This window comes from Parasteatoda tepidariorum, chromosome 6 (genome assembly GCF_982258835.1).
Source record: "Parasteatoda tepidariorum strain Cologne lab strain chromosome 6, Ptep-v5.0, whole genome shotgun sequence".
NCBI lineage: Eukaryota > Metazoa > Arthropoda > Arachnida > Araneae > Theridiidae > Parasteatoda > Parasteatoda tepidariorum.
In genome coordinates, this window is record NC_141760.1 from 25233124 (window position 1) to 25253611 (window position 20488).

At 28.6% G+C, this 20488-nt stretch overlaps 1 protein-coding gene across 1 annotated transcript in view; it reads right to left on the bottom strand.

Moving 5' to 3' along the window:
- Positions 1-15271: 15271 nt before the first annotated feature.
- LOC107446844 (synaptic vesicle glycoprotein 2B-like) overlaps positions 15272-20488 on the bottom strand; it is a 138814-nt gene continuing 133597 nt past the window's right edge. Inside the window, exon 14 of the mRNA XM_043042000.3 lies at positions 15272-16517. Within this exon, the coding sequence (XP_042897934.2) occupies positions 16337-16517 (181 nt within the window). The 3' untranslated portion in view covers positions 15272-16336. The remainder of the gene's footprint in view (positions 16518-20488) is intronic.

Genomic DNA, 20488 nt, shown 5'->3' on the forward strand with positions numbered 1-20488 from the left:
CTCTCTCTCCAATCTTCCTCATTACAACCAACGAGAGAACTATTAGCTTTGCCATGCATATACGATGTTTGTTTAGTCGGCTATCATGATTGAACTCATAATCTCCAGCTCTACACTATTGGAGTAAGGTAAAAGTCTGATCAACATTAATATTTGTCTTCGAAACCTAAATGACATATTTGAATATGATGCAGGTATATAATGTTATTTCAGATTGTCGGATCATCTATGAATTAAAATGATACACTTTAATTATACATAGTTAACACTGTTATTTAATTATACGTATAAAATTTTATAATATTTGCTCATATTTTTAGTACGCAATATTTCAGATTATTTATTTACCTTTATATAACAAATTAAAAATGTTTTGTAAAATTTCATAAAAACCTAATATTTGTTACACTAGTTTTATTTTCATAAACTGGTTCAAGCACTTAAAAATTGTGAACTTTTGTTGAACTTGCTTTTAATCACTGAGTTTCATTAAAATAAATCTATGTGTTAATAAATTCCAAGGTGCTTTAACGATAGTTATTACTGCATCTACCAACCTTAAGTCAACATGAGGAGGGGTCGTTCCCCGGTAAAATGGGCTATGTACAGTGCGCTTAATAAGAAAAAAACGGACCACCCAGGATAACTTTTTATCTTATAATAGGATCCTCACATCATCACTCTATCTAAATGGTTAAAGAGGTTAAGCATGATTTGCTAATTAATTAGCACAGACGATATTTTAAGTTACGAAATCAGATACAAAAATGCACTTTCTTTAAATAAACATACATTTTTTTGACGATTTCTTATTCTTAACCCCCCAAAATGTAGAGGGTAGTCGCAAACTGGAAAATATGAGAGCAATAGTTTACTCAGGAGAGTGGTCCAGAGTTTGGACCCCTTAATGTTAATTTTATTTTTTTGCGTATTTCCCTCTATCTCGAGAAATTTAAAAGCGAATTGGAAAATTTTTTGCACGCAATTATAAATTTTGTTTATAAAAAGATGCAAAATACAACTTTTAAAAACTATTTATTTTTCTTCATTATTTTACCTAATAATAGTCAAAAAGATTTTGAAATGTAAGGTACACAATTTTTAAATCATTTAAGCGAAAGTGGTCAAATAGTTACTGAGAAATCAAATTCTGAAAGAGTCGTATTTTCGATTTCTCAAAATCTATTCCCCTAATTTTGCTGAAATTTTTTATTTCGCCATTTTGAATTGCTTTCTTCAAAGTGATTCAAAAATTTGTATACCCTACAATTCAAAATTTTTTCAACTATTATTAAATAAAATAGTAAGAAATAACAAATGTTTTCTAAAAATATTATTTTGCATGAAATTATGTTTGGATAAAAATTCTTATAATTATGTGCAAAAATTGTTTCAATTCGTTTAAAAATTTCTTGAGATATTTTGGAATACGCAAAATGCAAATTTAACATTATTTAGTCCAAATTTTGAACCACTCTCCAAACCAAACTATTGGGACTACATTTCCCAAATTGCGGATATTCCCTGTATTTTGGGAGTCAGAAATCCGAATCCGTTGGAAAAAAAGATATGTTTTTTCTAAGAAAGTACTTTTCCGTTTATTTCGCAACCTAAAATATCGTCTGCACTCTCATTTAGCGTATTTGATGTCACCCCCTCGGACTATTAAGATTAAGTTCAAGAACGTGAAATTCCGATCACAAGATCAAAATTTATTTAGTATGGTCCGTTTATTTATTTATTTATTTTGCGCAGTGTACGTCTTAAGATTCTTCTAGTAGAGCTACCCAAGGAGTGTGGACCATTCCCTTAAGCCCATCTATGGCTTGCAGGCAATAAGAGCTTAATCAGCTTTCTACCTCCCTCTTGGTGATCCAGTCTTTGCCAAAACAAAATCTGCACTTTCTTTTCTATCTAAGAACTCAACGCTGTCTCGAATGCATGCTTCCTCTGCCTTCGAGAAGTTAATAGAGGCTCGTGATCTCTGTTGAGGAAGAGGCCTCGATCAAAAAGTTTATTACAGTCCTTCACTTCCTTAAAAATTTTCCTAGGAAGTTTCGCAGTGGACAAAATAAAGAAAGAAGATTTTCCTACCTACCCTGCACTGTCAGAATTATCATTTTGAAATTATGGTAAAGTAACCATCAGCAGTCTGTCTAGCCAATTAAAAATAAAGTAACCACGGTAAAGAGCATTTTTTTAATTTACGATTTTGAAACCGCTTATAACTAGTAAGGTTTATAAACCAGGAATACAAAACTACTTTTTAATCATTTACAATTAACATGGTTTCAAAACCTAAAAAAAAGAAATTTAACTGGACATTGGAGCTAGTCTTTTAGGTAGGTAATTGGAATTGGAGTAAGGTTGTGGTTCAATTGTGTTTTATCAAATAAACTATGGAATGTGGTTTAATGTGGTTGTCCTGGCTGTTTATGCCTTATGGTGCCATTGATGAGTGAACGAGAGTATTTTATTTTAATAGTTCAGGGTCACAAAATGGGGAGCGCAGGACTCTAGAAATCTTACATGTAATGAAAAAAATAGAAGAAATATTGTTATGTCAAAGCTGAGACTTAAACCACCATTCTGCCATTCATGAAATTCATCGATGTGCCCTCTCGGTTTTAATATGTATCCAGCTGAACGAAACTAAATGGCTTCATTAGGTGGTCCTAGTTGGTGCGATAAAATTCTACTATATCGTTTAACCGTATTACGTGAAAGCAGTTAATGCACGGTTTTTCTCACAGTTATTAGGTTAAATACCATCTTACTTATGGTTATTTGCCTGTTTTTTTTTAATATGGTAAAATAAATTGTTATTTAACTATTTTTCCTGTTTTTTTTTAAATTAAATAAATTGCTATTTAACTATTTTTCCTGTTTTTAAATTAAATAAATTGTTATTTAAATATTTTTGCGAGAAATTTCCAGCATTGTGTATGCTGTCTGCCAGTCTTTGCCAGAAAATATTCTTGTATTGCCTCACAAACCTTGATCTATAACATTATCCACTAATAACTATTGACTTCTTGAGAGTTTAACTCGGTTAGTCGTGGAGTTAAGCAACAACAGAGCGCTTATATTAATAATTCTTTGTGTATTTTATTAATCGATTTTCTATAAATAACATTAAGCTGAATTTATATGGATTGGAAAATATATAAATTTCTTTTTATTTGCTTTGGTTGACGAATTTCTCTATTTTAGGGATTTTGTATCCCTACTTTTTATTAATAAGAGGCATTGTTGTAAAGATAATAAGCTCACAACAGATGTCATCAGATCTTAGTTTGGAAAGAAATGAATCTGTCTTGCACATGTGTATTTCTTTCTTTTCTTTTCCTTATTCAATACCTATTATTGATTTTCTCGAAGGTGACAAGCAAAAATATTATTCTAGACACATAAAACAAATAATGAATGAAATAAGAAATAGAAGAATAAGTTGAGGAAAAGAAATCAGAAACATATCTGAATTAGCAAACAATTTTGTGCTATTTAACAGTTAACTAGGAGTGTTTCCAATAATCAATTTTAATATAATGATATTACAAATAAAATAAACATGTTATAATTTGTATTACTACTTAGTAATAGATATCACAAGAAATTAAATTGTTATATTTTTAATTATTATTACAGTGCAGATAATATTAATAGATTGACGTGCTACAGTTTTTGATGAAAATTTAATTGTACAGCTTGAATATTTATATTTCGAAAGTACTATTATAAGCCTGACATATGTTTTCCTTTCAGTGGTGGAAATCAATAGCAATTTTGCTGAAATAAAGTCGCTTTCTGGTAAAAGAAAAAACATAATTCTGGTTAATAAAATCAAAAATATGCGGTATTTAAACCATTCATATGGTAACGGATTCCGTTCATATGTTAACGATTTAACAGAAATTCTAACCTTCAAAATTATAGATTTTATTGCCACACATTTAATAAAAAATACAAAACTGAAAAGAAAATTTAACCGTATAAATGGTTTTTATGCCATGCTCAATGGTATCATGATAAAATTACCAAATTTTAGCATATCTACTTTTAATTCACATTTTAAAACAATATTTTAATATTAATTTTAGCAAAATCATTACCAAAGCGCTTTGGTAAAAAGTACCGTTTTTTTGCTCCTCCATTAGAGCCAAAAACACAATAAATTTTGCCTTATTCCAGTAGTTTTCATCATACCTTCCTCTCAGTGTGAGTTTAAAGATGATTTGATAAATTTTTATATTGTTCTTTTTTATATTGTTATTTTTTTGTTTGTTTTTTGTTTTTGTTTGCTGCAAAATGTCAACATTTAAAACCATAAATAAGGATTGTAAAATAAAACACAATACTACCGCGGTTTGACTATAAATTGTTCAAGTAGCTAAGGTTTTTAGCATTTATTTTTAGTAAAAAAAACAACTTTATTAAGATAGTTTATCAATATTAAGCAGTCATTTTCTAATACTCTCACAGAATTTTTAACTACATAATTGCATATATTCCATGCGAAAATATTTCATTCGTTCAAACACTACTGAATTTTCGATAGATATATGCAATGGTTCATTCAATTAAATTTATCATTTAATTGCATACAAAAAAGTAGGCTCTTGTTATTTTAACTATTTAATTAATTGGAAAAATTAAATACATAAGTGTATCTGAGGAGGTCATAATTTCCTAATATTTTCTGACATATTCTTCACTCTGCGAATTTAAGCTCTATAAAAATCTCAGGTAATGCAATTTATTAAATATAAAATAAAAATGTTTCGCAATTGGGTTATTTTAAAATAACTCTAATTAATGATTATTCAAATATTCTAATTCTTTAAATTTTAATTAAAATTTAGATTCCTAATTATATTTTGATAGGAGTAGAAAAGCTTCGATACGTACTATGACATTTATGCTAGACCATTCATAATTAAGGAATTATTTTTTTCCCCGCTTAAATAAAATAATTTTCTGAGTTCTAATTAGCTTCCTATTCTCGTTTATGAACAATTAGCTAAAATATACCTTCGAAATGGTTAGAGAAAATAATAAATTTTTATTCTTATCTTACATGCGTTAATCAATTTTTGTTTTCTTTTTTACAAAAAGCCCTTCCTGAGAATAGTTTTAGTCGATATGTTTTTGTCGTATGTACTTAGTCGATGTATCTTTCATCGTTATGTACTTAGTCGATACATTATTCAGAGCAGTGTCCATCAGAAAAACTCCTTTTTTCAATTTTGAAACTCAAATTTTATAATTTGTAATTTCTTTCACTAATGTCTCATATTTCAATTAATAACAATAGTAATAGTTCCAATACTATCATTACAGCCTATTGCAGGTCAAGGAGTTCATAGAATTGAGGTGTAGACCAGCGGTATGTTCGTGGAAATAGAGTAAGAATTGCGCTCTTAACCCTTTTACCTCCCAAACAAGCTGGAACTCATCGATCTTAAGTTGTGTGAATTTCAACCCTTTGCAAGGTGCAGAACCACAGCCCTTAAAGTTGAGAGGGTTTTTCTACAGTCAAAATATTAGGTTAGCAAAATACACATTATGTTATCATCTGTTGTTTAATACAAAATTAGATGAATGAATTATAAACTATGCAATAAGGAATTCATGCTCTAAAAAAATAGTAACAAATTTTAGTTTTACCAAAGGCTAATAAAAAAAAATTTAAAATTAAAAAGCAATCAAAACCTATTTTAAACCAATTTTCCTTACCTTATGATTTTTCTTTTATCTAGCGTTTGCTTAGCTTTCAATAGGAAAAAAATAGTGTAAAATAACGTAAGCTAAGGAAGTCGTGATCAACCGCTACGATCTAATTTATTACTGTAACATGTCATTACTTTAAATTATTATTATTTAAATTATAGAGGTTTTTTAAATATAGCTATTCTCCTTAAATTAGATATAAAATTATTATTTTATGTATGCAAATTATTCACTGAAGAAAAAGTATGATCGAAATTGCCAGCATGGTGAAACTTACCGTATTTCTGGCTTTAGGGAAACACCATGAAGCTCGGTAATTTTTACCAAAACGCTTTGCGAAACCAAAGGGAAAATTAAAAAAAACATATGGTTTTTTAATGCGTTATAAAACTTTGTAAAGGCTTAAAAATTTGATAATTTTATCATGATATATTAGAGTATGATATAAAAACTATTTATTCGGTTAAATTTCCTTTTTAGTTTCGTATTTTTTTTACACATTTAGTGTTGCAATAAAAACTATAGTTTTGAAAAACAGAATTTTCAGGAAACAGTTACCATAAGAGTTTCAAAATTACCTAATGAATGGTTTAAATACCGTATATTTTGGTTCTTTCAAACTGAGTTTTTTTCTCTTCAGAAATGCCATTACCACATAGTACGGTAATTTTTACAGAATTGTTTTCTCCGTGTTTATTTGAAAGAAAGAAAACTTCTTAATTTTTTTTTGTTGCTTTGTTTCCTCATCTAATAAAGCTTTCAAATGATTCATACAGATTTCATAATCAATGGAATAATTTTTTTTAAATATGAATATATTTTTAAATAGAAATCAAGTTTTTAATTCAACCTTATTTAAATAGTTTGGTTTTACCTCGCTTTGAATACGAAAGAAGCTTTTTACCAATATATCCTGCTTTTATGAATGCATAAAAGATATAGAATATATTGATTACTTTTCCTTGCTACAAATGTTAATTATATTTTGCAGGAATGAATAGTAACTATAATCAGTTTTTCTGTATCTTTCTGATATTTACTATTGTAATTTAACTTCTGTCGAAGTTTATAAAGATACAGAAAGATACAAAAAGTAGTTGAACCGCATTGATATGGAGATTCTTATTTATATTCTTGTATCGAAACTAGATTTGAAACGCTTTCTATATATCTTTTGAATAGTGTTATTTCTAATAGTAACCATGGGGATGGAAGATATATTCTTTTCATAAATTGTTTCGTAGGCACAATAAATGGATTGAATGTCAAAATATTTTTCTCTACTGATATAGAAATATTTAAAGTTTGACAGATAAATAGAAATTATCAATCAAATATATGAAAAACTTCTTTCATTTTATTGGCAAACATTTTTCCTGAAAGAAAAATGGATTAAAATCAGTTATATCCTGGGGCTATAACCAAGCAATGTGTTCACCTTTTCTAACTAAGTTAGCTCTTAAATCTTTTAAAACAATGCTTTTTAGACTTATGAAAGAAATCAATTGAAAAGTCTCAAATGACAAATGTTTAAATGATTCTTTCTAGTAAAATATTTTACCTATATTGTGTACACATTTTGAGGGTGTTATTTCAATCATTGGTTCTTTTTCAATCATTATTTTACAGTTATTAGGCAATGAGATACATGTAATAAGAATCAATCAAATCAGCTTTATAAATTAATAGAATTTAAATTTTTCAGTTACAAAATTCTCAAACTGTTACTCTTACCAATTTAAAAAATGTGATGATTTCACGAATCAAACTTAATTTTCAAAATATGCTTTCATTGAAAACTACATTTTTATAAATATTCATTGATTTTGACTGTTTACTTTAATAATGATTTAAAAAGTATATCTATCTATACACAAATGAATGTGTGTGTCCTTTATTGACTCCTAAATCATCTAACCGAAATCGTTGAAGCTTGGCATGCAGATAGCTTGAAGTATGAAGGAGGTCCCTGTCGATATAATAACAATTTACGACGAATCGTTCAAACGGGATGAGCGAAAAACAAAGTGAAATTTTCTGATTGGTTCAATGTTTGTTATTGCTTTAAATTTTACTATAGACAATTCAGTTTTTCATATATTTAATGAATAAAATCAGTGATAATTTCTAGCTTATAGCTCCATTTTATCAAAAAAATAGTTTATAGCACTCATTCAAATATTGAATTATTTTATATTCTCTATGCCAGATAAATTCAATGAACAATATAATGTGGTAAGGCTCCTATACTATCAGAGCTGACCTATCAAGCAATACTGGAGCAAACAAGTTCGCAAGTTAACGTTATGTTAGTATTGTGCTTATGTTAGCTTTTTGCTCCAAAAATAGATGATAAGTCGGCCTATGTGGCAACAGCTGTGTGCTAGAAAGCAAAAATAATGGAGTTAAGATATTTATCTGTCTAGAAGAGCCTTAAGAAGTCGTCATACTATCAATGATGACAATGATGCTTAATTAATGTTGGTAATACGACATAAAAAAAACTTATGTACTAAAATGCAAAAATAATAGAGAAAAGATACTTATTCATTTTGGGGAGCTGTAAAAAATTACCATATTATTACTGATACAAATGTTTTATTAATATCGATAATATTAATTAATTGAATCAAAATCAAATAAACTGTGCTCTAAAAAGCAAAGTTAAAGGAGAATACGTTAATAAAAAATTTGTTTTAGGAAAACCGTAAAAAAATCGCTATTCACAAATGACGCTTAATTATTATGTACTATTGACGATAATATGTAGGTATTATGGTAGTTGGTGCAGTTTTGATGAGAATTCTGTAACGGGTTTTCCGTAGTTTCGAAGAATAATTTTTCCAGTGGTAGGTAGCAAAGATAGTTTGTTAATATTTTAATGAATGAGAATTAAAAGGACTTTGTTCTTCTACTAAAAAATCTTTTAATAGTAAATTAAAGGTTAGATAGAGAAATGGCTAAGCTCAAAAATCCTTATCAAGTTCCAACAAGAATTCCATTTTTCCAATGAAAATTTCAATTATAACTGTCTGTCACTGACAAATATATTTTTCACAACACTTAAATGTTAAAAGGTTATGTAATAAGTAGCAAATATATTAATACATGTATCAAATATCATAATGATATATTTGGTGATAATTAAAACAGGACCGATTCTAAACAGTTTAAATACCAATACTGAACGATATGAAGTGTTTTACTCCCTCTCGAAAAGGATATGTACCGGAGAAAATTATATGATAGTGGTAAATTTTCCCTATTACGGGTTTGCCGCGAATAATAGCATCATGTCAAGTGATGCTAAGTGCATGTTATCTTTATTCTAATGAGAGGGACTACAAAAAACAAGTTTTACTTCAATAACGTAAAGTCACCGAAAAGAGCAACAAATAATATTAAATAAAAAAAATTCAAATTTTTTAGCGATAGTAATTGAAAAACTCAGTGGAAGAAGCAAGTAAGTGGCACTTTCAGAATGAAATAAAAGTTGTGTCCGAAATATTTTATCACCAATTTAGTAGAAGGCTGCACTAATAAGTCTTTGGTTTATCGTTTCTAATTTTAAGTAAAACCTAATTATCTTAAAACTAAAACCATATTACCTAATTTGAAATAAAAAAAATCATGCTAGCATACTAAAAATTTATATGATTAGTTATGTTAAGATTTAAAAGAAGGCATAAGCAGTGGTTCATTAATTCCCCCAAAAATTTCACTTACCTGGTTCTTCCATCAAGCTCTTTAATTATGTCGGTACATGCTTTTCAGCTATGTGCATGATTTCGTAGTGTTTCGCAACTCTGATTTATTGATTCTTTATTTATGTTTTATTCACCCTGAGCGAAAAACGAGTATTAAGCTTGAAATTTATAAAAAAAACGAATTATAAACAAATTTGTGCATTTTCTGAGACAACGTAATTTTTATTAGAAATAAATTCAATTTTGAGAAATTTAAAAAAAAATAGAGATAAAATAGTTACTGAAAAAGAATCATTAAAATATTCGTTATTTAAAACTTTTCCTTCTCATTTACTATCCAATTGACGTCTTTCAGAATTCAAAAAACTACATTGTCTTAGAAAACGAAAAAACAAAACGCGCAGAGAACAATTGTGTTAAAATTACCGTATTGCATGGTAATGATATTTCTAAAAAAAAGTCTGTTTAATAGAGCCAAAATATACTGTAATTAAACCATTCATTTGAAAATGCATTTACTCATATGGTAACGGTTTGCTAAAATTTCTGTTTTTCAAAATTATAGTTTCTATTGCCACACATATAGTAAAAACTGACTTTAGAATAAAATATTCGAAAATAATAAACTGGAATAAAACAATCAATATTATTTTAACTGTATAATAAACGATAATTTAGATAAAAGAACAACAAAAAAACGCAACGTAAACTTTTAAAATACGTAGTTATAATAATTATTAAAAATTATTTTGCATGAAGTTATGTTTTGCGAAATACTCTTTCAAAAAGTGCAGAAAAGAATGTTTATTCAATGTTTATTCAAATAATAGAATGTTTATTCAAATAATATATAATTTTGTCTCGAATTTCTTAGCTTAATTCATTGGTAAGACTGACTGATTAAGAAATTTTTAAAACCTTTCCTTTAAACTACAAAGATTGTATCTTTTAGAGAAAAAAAATGATGAGATAATAAGTTATTTTAGAAAGACATATCATGTATTTATATTGTTTGCAATTTTTTTAATTATATTATTATACAAATACATGTTTTATTACGTTCTTATATTGTTTTATTATTATATTACTAGTTCGGCTTTGAAAATAAGCCTCTTCAGGTGTCTATTTGATAAAGAACATTTTAGAGCGAAATTTTAAAAAAAAATCATTTATTGGTGACATTTGATACATACTCTAAATATGTATAGATCAATTCACGCGATATCTGGAATTTCTGCTGATTAAACAAAAGTACTATAACAAAATCAAAATACTTAAATTAATTATTTATAAAAATTATATTTAACACGCGGAAAATCAAATAAATGCATTATGTTTAAAGAACAATGACTTCGATTATATATGCATTTAAATATAATAAAGATTATAGCATCTGATTCTCCTTTTGATGTTATATAACAAGTTCGATTCAAAATCATTTCCTTTATAAAAGTAATAACTTTTGAGATATCTAAATAAGTTCGAATCGGAATCATTATTTCCTTTTGTAAACAATTTATGTGTATGAATTTCACTAAATATGAGTGAAAATGAATTATTTGATTCTGTCTGGCTTTAAAATATTAAAAGTCCATTAATATAGAGCTTTTTGAAAATCAACCATTGACAAAGTTCTTGGTTTTAAAAGGAAGAACAATATGTCTGTGAAATGTTTGTGAAAGTAAAAATAAGGAAAAGAAAAACCATATTTTTTTGTATCTATATTTATTTATTCATGTCAGATATGTCATTCTGTATGCGAAGCATACAATAATATATATTTTCATATTGGTAAGAATGTCAGTTTTATGGATTTTCATCATTTCTATAATACAAACAATGTATGTTATTTTGGTATTTTAATTACATCTTCATATGTTATCTGGTTTATTATAAAAATAATTTTGAGTTTAATATTAAAAATATAACAGTTCCTTACAAACTAATAGCAATGTAATTTTAACTAAAAGAAATAAAAAAAGATAATATTTGCTAATAAAAAGATAAACAAATGATATAAATATACCTTTTTAACTAAATAATTTCAGCCCTAATTAATAAAAATTTTTTGGTTAAAATTTGCATAACTTATTTGTGGTTTTTGCTACGGCTGGTATAAAATTTAATTACAGACAAATTTAAGTCTATACAGTATAAATATATTTTGGCAAGTTAAAAAAAACAACTTGTATTTGAAGTTGTCAATAGATAAAAATGTGTTTGAATCTGTATATCTTAGATTGTATTAAATTATAACAATTACTCCAAAAACGTAGTTAAAGATGAACTTTTTGAAATAATAAGTATAAAATTTACCAGAAATTGCAGATTGCAGGATGAGCGTAAAAAATCATTACAGCATTTTTTTTTAAAATTTTGCGTGAAAAAAGAAAATTCCTTCCAGTTGTAATAGAGGTCTTTAATCAATGTTTTATATATCGAAATTATTTGCCACAGCTTCTCCAACATTTATAACTTGGCTAAATAAAAGCGTTTAAAGCGATATTATTGGTCGAAGAGTCATAAAGGCAATTTTATGTCTATTTGCTAAACATTTAGAGGGTGAGGTAGAAACACATTGTGACATTAACATTTAATTACATTGACATAAGTACAAAATGAAACACTTTCATTACTTCAAAAATTTCTGAAGTCTAAACAGTAATTTTTAAACTTCTTAATCTCAAAAAAGAAAAAAACCCGCTAATATTAAACAATATAAGCGTGTTTCATTGAAATGAAGTATTTTGAAACAAACAAAAACATTCAAATGAGTTTTTTTTTTTCGTATTTCTTTTAACTAAATTTTCCCACTAGAAGAACTTTATAATTATCGGCATATCATTTCATAACTTTTCATTTATAAAATTTTTGTCTCCTGAAAACTAAACGCTCATGTTCAAGCATAAATTTTGATCGAAAGTTTAGTTTCAGAAAAGTTTTACCATTCATATATCCAATTAATTATAATATAAATAATATGTAATTTCTGCTACATGAAGCTTTTGGAGCCAGCTTTAAATTTCTTAAGACTTTTGAAAAATAATTAATAATTTAACAGTCGACTTTTCGAACGTTAGATAGGTAAGTGTTTTATTTACGTATCACTAGAGCTGCATAATAAGCTATTGGCGACGGTCTGGGAAACATCACTGAGGTTGATCCGAAGACCTGCCACCACAATTTTGATCCTTTGTAGAGGGGATGGCTAATTCGATTTGGTAGCCCAACGACCTGCGCGCGAAGTTGAGCACTTAACAGTAGAACAGTTTAACAAGGACCGATAAAAATACATTCTGTGCAGCGTTGGAAAATATTTCGTATGAAATGCAAAAGTTTGTTTTAAAACATTTTAATTCAACTCAAAATTGTTTTTAAAAAGAGAATGATGGAATATCTCCACTGTTTTCTTAAGATTAAAACCAATTAAACTTTTTTTCTATTGTCCAACGGTATCATCAGAACATTTTGAAGCGAGCTCCAAACTCTCCATGTCAAGGAATTGATCCAATGACTAAATATGGAAAACGGTTTAAGTCAAAAAAGAAAAAAAAGAAGAAGAAGAAAAAAAGAAAATTGTTCGGAAGAAGGCGAAGAGAAAAACTCTGACTTCTGGGGCTGACAGCTTTTGCATTTCAACTCTTTTGGAGCTTTTAGTCAACACTTTAAAAGTAACGTACGTAACTTTTTTTCCGTGAATTGTTCAGATACCCCAGTTCCGTTACATTACCTGATAGTTTTATATATAAACATTTATTTGAAATACTTTTGCTTTAAATATTTTTAAGAAATTATTAATTATGCTATTGTCAGCAAAAAAAAAGTTGAATAATCAACACTCCATTCTTTCTTACATCTTCTTATACAACGTTCTCTTTACGTTATATATCAAATCAGCGACATCTTCCGGATTTTTTATGAATTAATAGTACTATAGTTGCCTCCTGAAGGTTTCCCCAATCTTCTAAGAATTGTAAATTAAAAAATACTTAGGGGGAGGTATTTACAACGTTTTTCTTTTTCATTCTTCACCCTGTAGAATACTTTTAAAGAATACTTTTTTGATCGAGAGGTAAGCTACGTAAGACTTCTGTTTATTTACTGTTTTTGTCATTAAGAAATGAAGGCATAGAATCTGTCAACCTGATTTAATTCACAAATTCGCTGGAATTAGCAATCTGTTGTTAATTTACTTGAAAACGACTCGACAAAAAATAAACTAGTTAAAACGCATAAAACTAATCTAATTTTAATTCAGTATGCTAACTGATTATCCCATGTTTCCATTTTATTATATTTTTATTGTAATACGCTACTGCAAATAAATGATTCATTAAAAATATATTGTTGGTACTTTTTCACATTTATACAATTTTAACAGTACAATGAAATATACAATTTTATTAGTACATAAGCCTTTCTTCAGTAGTGCACATATATTATTAATATTAATATTACTTAATAAATTAATAATAATATTATATTACACGCATTTCTAAAGTGTCCACTTTATTATTTACTCATATTATCATAAAACTGACAATCAACCAGATTTTTCATTTTACTTTGAAGTATAACAATAGCGCAACATTCAATCATACAACTTATCTATTTTTGTACATTCATAACTATAGATTGTTCATTCTATCTCCTAACAACCGGACGCAAAACCATAGGCATTTTTTAAAATAATATATCTATCAATATTTTACTCTAAACAACATTTTAGGTTTCAGATATCTATATTTTGGTATCAAAAGTTAAGCTTTTATTCCAAGCATGAAACTCGACGGGGCATTTAAAAAGCTCTATAAGTTTTTTATATTGTACGCGAAGAAAATTCGTAATTTAATTTTCATAAAATAATATATTTTTTCGAGATATTTAATACAGTTAACAAAATTAAACTGAACCTTACTGAACAAATGGTATTATTTTCAAATCAAATGAAAGAAGTTTAAAGAAAACACCTGACAGAAATACAAAACAAAAATTGTCTTACAAATCTGTACAAAAAAAGTATTCGTGGTTTTAAACAGCTAAAACATAAACATGTTTAAAAGCACAAATTTTTACTCCTATATTACGGAATTTCCATGCATAATTTTGTATTTGTATCATTGTATCAATTAAATCTGTAACAAATATTATTTCGCAAGCATTTTCTACATATACAGGTAAAAATACAATATCTTTGAACCTCACAAAAGTTGGATTAAAAACCAGCTAAAAATAAAAAGGTGTTGTTGTTGGCAGGAAGTTACACTCACAAAAGGAAGTTTGCATCACAAGTACGCTTCTTAAAAACTATAAATAGCAGAAGAAAGCGTCATCAACACCACAAACGGTAGAAACAATGCACAAAACCTCACAGTTATGTACAAATGGCAATTAACACCTTTTAATAATGGAGCCGGTATACTGATTTGAACCCATTGCTTTTAAGCACCTAAGCACACTAAGAAGATCTGAAAATAAATAAAAATATCGATAAAAAATTAAATAGTTAAAAAAAAGTCATAAAGCTGTTAAGATGTTGCTAATTCTGTAACAGGAGGAAAACATTTTCACTCTGTTCTACACTGATGACGCCATTATTGCGAAGTAGATTCAATTTATCTTCTTGGTTAGAATAACCAATTCTTATTTAAGCTGTAAATGATATCGTTAATCATCATCAACACTAAACCACAGAATTTCTGTAAAGTATTCTTATTTATAATGTTTAAATAGTTGCAGTTTTTTTTTTCATAACTTTTAGTACATAACTATTTTAGTAGCCATTACGTTATTTCGTAAGTTTCCGTTTTAGACACAAATAAACATAATTCCTCTTTTTATTTTGGTACTTTAAAAAAACTTAAACTGTGGTATGGAGCGAAAATTATTTTTTAGAAGTATTTAACTAGCATTAATTAGGAACGTTTATATTAATTTATTTTAGAAAAAATCTATTATAGGAATTATCTCTAAATTTAGTTCATAGACGTAACTCAATAATTTAATAAGTAAGGTAATTCGTACACGGAGAAAAAATTCTAGTAAAGTTATCATGCTGTATGGTAATGATATATCTAGTAAAAAACAAACAAACAAAATTCTGGTTAATAAGATCAAAATATACGGAATTTAATCAATTTATTAGATAATTTTTACGTTCATATGATAACGGCTTACCGGAAATTCTGGTTTTCAAAATAAAAGCTCCATTTACCACAAATTTAGTAAAATATACATAATTGAAAAGTAACTTGAACTGCATAAATAATATTTGTGCCATACTCCAAGGTCACGATAAAATTACCAATTTTATTACATTTAACAAATTTTATCGCATTTTATAAAACCATGTTGTATAGTTAATTTTACTAAAATCATTACTAAAGCGCTTCAATAAGCTTTTTGGCGTTTTGGTATTAAAAACACGGTAAAGTTTACTATATTCTGGTATTTTTTGCCACACTTTTTTTTCAGTGTAAATATACCTCAATAATAATCACTTACTGATTTTGATTGGCTATACTCACAAGAAATATTGCAAAATTAGTACTCGTTTTTTTCCCATTTACACCAATGAATTCTAGAAAATATTTATTATGGCTAACACTTCCCAATCAAGTTAATGAACGGTGTATCTACCACTTCGAAATTCAGCAATTTGCTTAACTGTTACAAATTACTAGAGATAAAATAAAATAACAACTAAATTCTCAAAGGTCCTGTTCTCAACGAGATCCATCACGACTGACTTAAAATAAAGCGTATTCCGCCATTGAGCTTTTAAATCCCTGGCTTGTAATCCAGACGGTCAAATCAGTAAACCGGACATCCATATTCATGGTAGTTCCCTTAGGGAATCTACCTCAAATAGATTCCTGGGAAACATTGTTACAATAAATTTACATAAGTGTATCTTTGGTCTCTTGAAGCTTCAAAGCGCAGAGGGCACCAACCATTAGAACAGCAGAAGTTGTCAGAATGGGCAACGTTTTGCTGATGCTGATGAAATGGGCGAATAGTAAATTTCCACCAATAGCGGCTAATCTGCTGACTGCACTTAGGAAACCGTACCCTGTACTCCTGAAACACATTAAGTATACATTAATATTTATGAACTATGGCTACATATTTGCTACAATTTATGAAATGATCTAAAATCAACTTTTAATAACTACACTGGCACAAAAAAAAATTCTGTTTCATGTGACTTGAACAGATCTTGGATATTTTCGTATCGTTGATTTCAAATCTGCAATTGGTTTCTCTTTCCATGATACAGTTTTGTTTAAAAATGATATTTTAAGTCTATTTTTTGTTGAAATTCAGAAATTTAAAATCGTTATATATAACAGGGGATCGTATAAATGTCGAGACAAATTTCTAGGTGAGTTAAGACACAACATCAGGATTAAAACTGCATGGGAACTTTTGCCCGGAAAGTCATACGTCGCTAGCTTATTATGAACTGTTTTTTCCGTGTGCTTTTGAATAGGGCCCTAGTTGCGTACGAAGACATTCCTCTGGCATGGGTTCCAATGCTGTTTTAATTCTGATCATATGTCTTAAATCCTCTAGAAGTTTGTCGTATCCTTTAACGACTTACAGTTAAACATAACGTTTTTAAATTTACACAAAAAACAGAATAAAAATGCCCTTTTAAAAAATATATCAGCCACTTTAAGAGCAAAACTAATTTCAAATATGAAATTCTCACTGCCGCGACAAAAAAAAATGCAACAAAAAATTTGTTCCTCATTGTTATTAATTCTTCCTCTGTTATATGCTTAGAAATGGAATAGCTTTGCAAGTGAAATTTTCTTGAAGTCGACTGATCGTAAAGAATCATTTCCAGTAGAACAACGAAGTCAAGCATCACTGACTGCGGTCCCACTTTGATCAGCCTGCGTAAAGACCGAGGGTGCCCGGTATCTGTCCTTGTTGAATTTTTTCTACCTAACCGTAATTGCTAAACTTCGAGCTGATCATTGAGCTAACAATACAGGGACGCCATTCCCACTGCAGAGGATCAAAATTGCGATGGCATGTCTTCGGATCATCCTTTGGGATGTTTTACAAACCGTCACCAATATCCCATTGTGCAGCTCCAGTGCGACGTAAATAATGTACCTACCTACCTGCCAAATGAAGTTTATAGTTTGTCTAAAATAGGAAGTCATCCTGACATTCGTCTGGACCTGTGGCGGTGATTATGGTAGCGAGGTATGACTATTTAAAATAGGGGTGCGGGGTCACTGTTTTGGAGTGGTTTCGGCTCGGGGCAGCGGGAGAAAGGGAATTTTTTCCTTCGGTTTAGTGTCTTAGTCCTAGAGTGAAGCTGCCCTCCCTAAAATGAGCCATTCTTGTTTCCATAGCACTAGACGACCTCAGACTTTGTGGCGGGAGGAGTTCTTAGCTTAGACAGATTATACCTTTTTTTTAAAACTGTAAGACAGCAAAAAGAATCTTGTAAAGAACACAGCGAAATCAGAGTAGCTTTCAAAACGAGTAGAAAAGGTTTCCAGCAATTGTAATGAATGTATTAAAATGCGAACATTTAAATTTAAAAACATTGAAATTATGATGATTTTCTCTTCTCCGAGATTTATTAACTTAAAAGTTAAGAGTTTTAAGTGACATTTTAGTGAGTTTGAGCCCGTTAGCTTTAAAGTTATTGATATTAGGAAACGAAGGTTATGGAGGATTGCTTTTCTTTCTTATCCGTAATTATCTAATAGGTGGCATGTCTAAATCCTTGATAAACATTTAAATCGTTCACGTCATAGCGGAAATGGTAAAATTAAAATGAACTTGCTGTCAATTCATCATCATGTATTTAGGAATCACTGTAAGATATATATGTTTTAAATACGAAATATTAAATAAGTTCAAAGAAATATATTTAAGATGTTGATTTCTTTATTTGTCATTTTTATGTAAAAAAAATTGAATTTAAAAAGTAAGAAAAAAATATACAATTTGTTAAAATGATAGGTTCTTCATTAAATTTTTTTTTGGATAACAAACTGTTTTATTGTAATAGTTTTACTATGCAAAAATTTTTATAGTTAAATTAACGTTAATTATAAGAGAAAATTTTGTTATAACTTAAAATAGGGGGAGGATCCTAAATGCAAATGCCAGTTGGCTTAAATTATATTTTTCAACTCAAACGCACAATGCCACGTAAAATAAATAAAATTGCAAAATTATATTGATCATACGCAGCGAAATAATGATCATACGATCATCACCATTATAATGATCATACGATCATCACCAGCGAAAGGAAAATATTTTTAAAATGGAGTTTCTGCGTTAGTTGCGCGATAAATATTGTGATCAGTGTTATTTGCGCTTGCAGCAGTGCGATCCACGTTATTAGCATATAAAATATCGTAATCTGTGTTATTTGTGCGAGAAATATTGCGATCGGCTTTATTTGCGCGTAAAATATTACGATTTCTACCAAACAATGCCTCAATATAACCGAGAAATTATTGCTAACAAAACTCAAAACACCAAGAATTATCTGAATTCCAAATTGCAATCCAAATTTAATTTGTAGGCAAAAATTATTTTGAAATTCTTTTTTTCCAATTGATTTGATTTCTTTCTGTTGAGAGTTCAGGAAGCTATTCTGTGGGTTCTGAAATGAATCATAAGGTAAAACTTGCCTTTGCTGTTTCTGCAAAACAAACAAATCGGATTGTTCAATCATGTCCGGCAATCAATGCCCAATTAGTGTCCGGCATGAAAAGCGTCTTAGATCAATGATCAATTATGAGCAGCTGTAACAACTTTATGACTTGCATTGATCTAAAGCCATTCGTATTCATGTTGTCGAAGAAAAGTTTTCAATTAATGCGTCTTGTAAGATTTCCTTTACTCATATTGCCACTTACCTCAGATGTCTTTTTTCTTACAATTTTTAAGATGTACCTCACCTCCCAAAAGTTCATGATAAGAAATTCTGTATTTATAACATCATCATTAAAAGATCTTGTATCTAAAAAATTATTCCGAAAAAACTTTTTGTAAAAAGCAAATTTTTGTAACTCCAAACAAATTCTTTTTACATTGCTGTGCACAAGCAAGAAAACTTATTAATTTAATGCAGCAGTGAGTAAAAAAATTAAAAACATTGAATAACTTTTGATCTAATGATAGGATCTTCTTGTAATAGGACTCAATTTTAATGGTTTAAGGCGGTGACCTCAAATACGCTAATCTGTTAGAGCAGACGATATTTTAAGTCACGAAGTCAGACGCAAAACGCGCTTCTTGGAATAAACATACCTTTTTTTTTTAACGGATTTGTATTTCTCACTCTCAAAACACTGTCGCAAGCTGAGAAATATGGTCCCAATAGCAAGAAGAGCAGTCAAAAATTCTCCTTTTTGCTAATTTTACCTTTTGCATATTTACTCATGTCTGAAGAAAGTTTTAAGTGAATTGAAAACTTTTTTACAGAAGTTCAATTTTTCAGAAACTACTCGATCGACTACGTACAAATTTTGTATTTCGCCATATAAAATGACAGTCTGCAAAACAGTGCAAAAATAATTAAACCATACAATTGAAAGTTTTTCTGACTATTATTAAATAAATTTCGAAGAATAATAAATAATTATTGAATACGAGTATTATTTTTACGTGGAATTATGTTTGTGTAAACGAATTTTATAATTCTGTGAAAATTGCTTCTCTGCACTTGGAAAGTTCTTAAGATATGACGCAAAAGGTAAAATTAACATTTAGAGGTTCAAACTTTAGGTAGACCAAACTATTGTGAGCATATTTCCTAGATTTCGCACATCCCTTGCATTTTGGAGATAAGAGACCTGACTTCTTTAAAAAAAAGCTATGCATATTCAGAGAATACACAATATTGAGTCTTATTTCGCCTTTCAAAATATCGTTTGCATTCATTTGTTAGCGTATTTGAGATCACTCCCTCAAACCATTAAGATTAAACTTTAGTACTTGAAAATCCGTTCATTAGATCAAAAGTTATTCGGAGTGTTTCGTTTATTTTTTGCTCACTGTATATT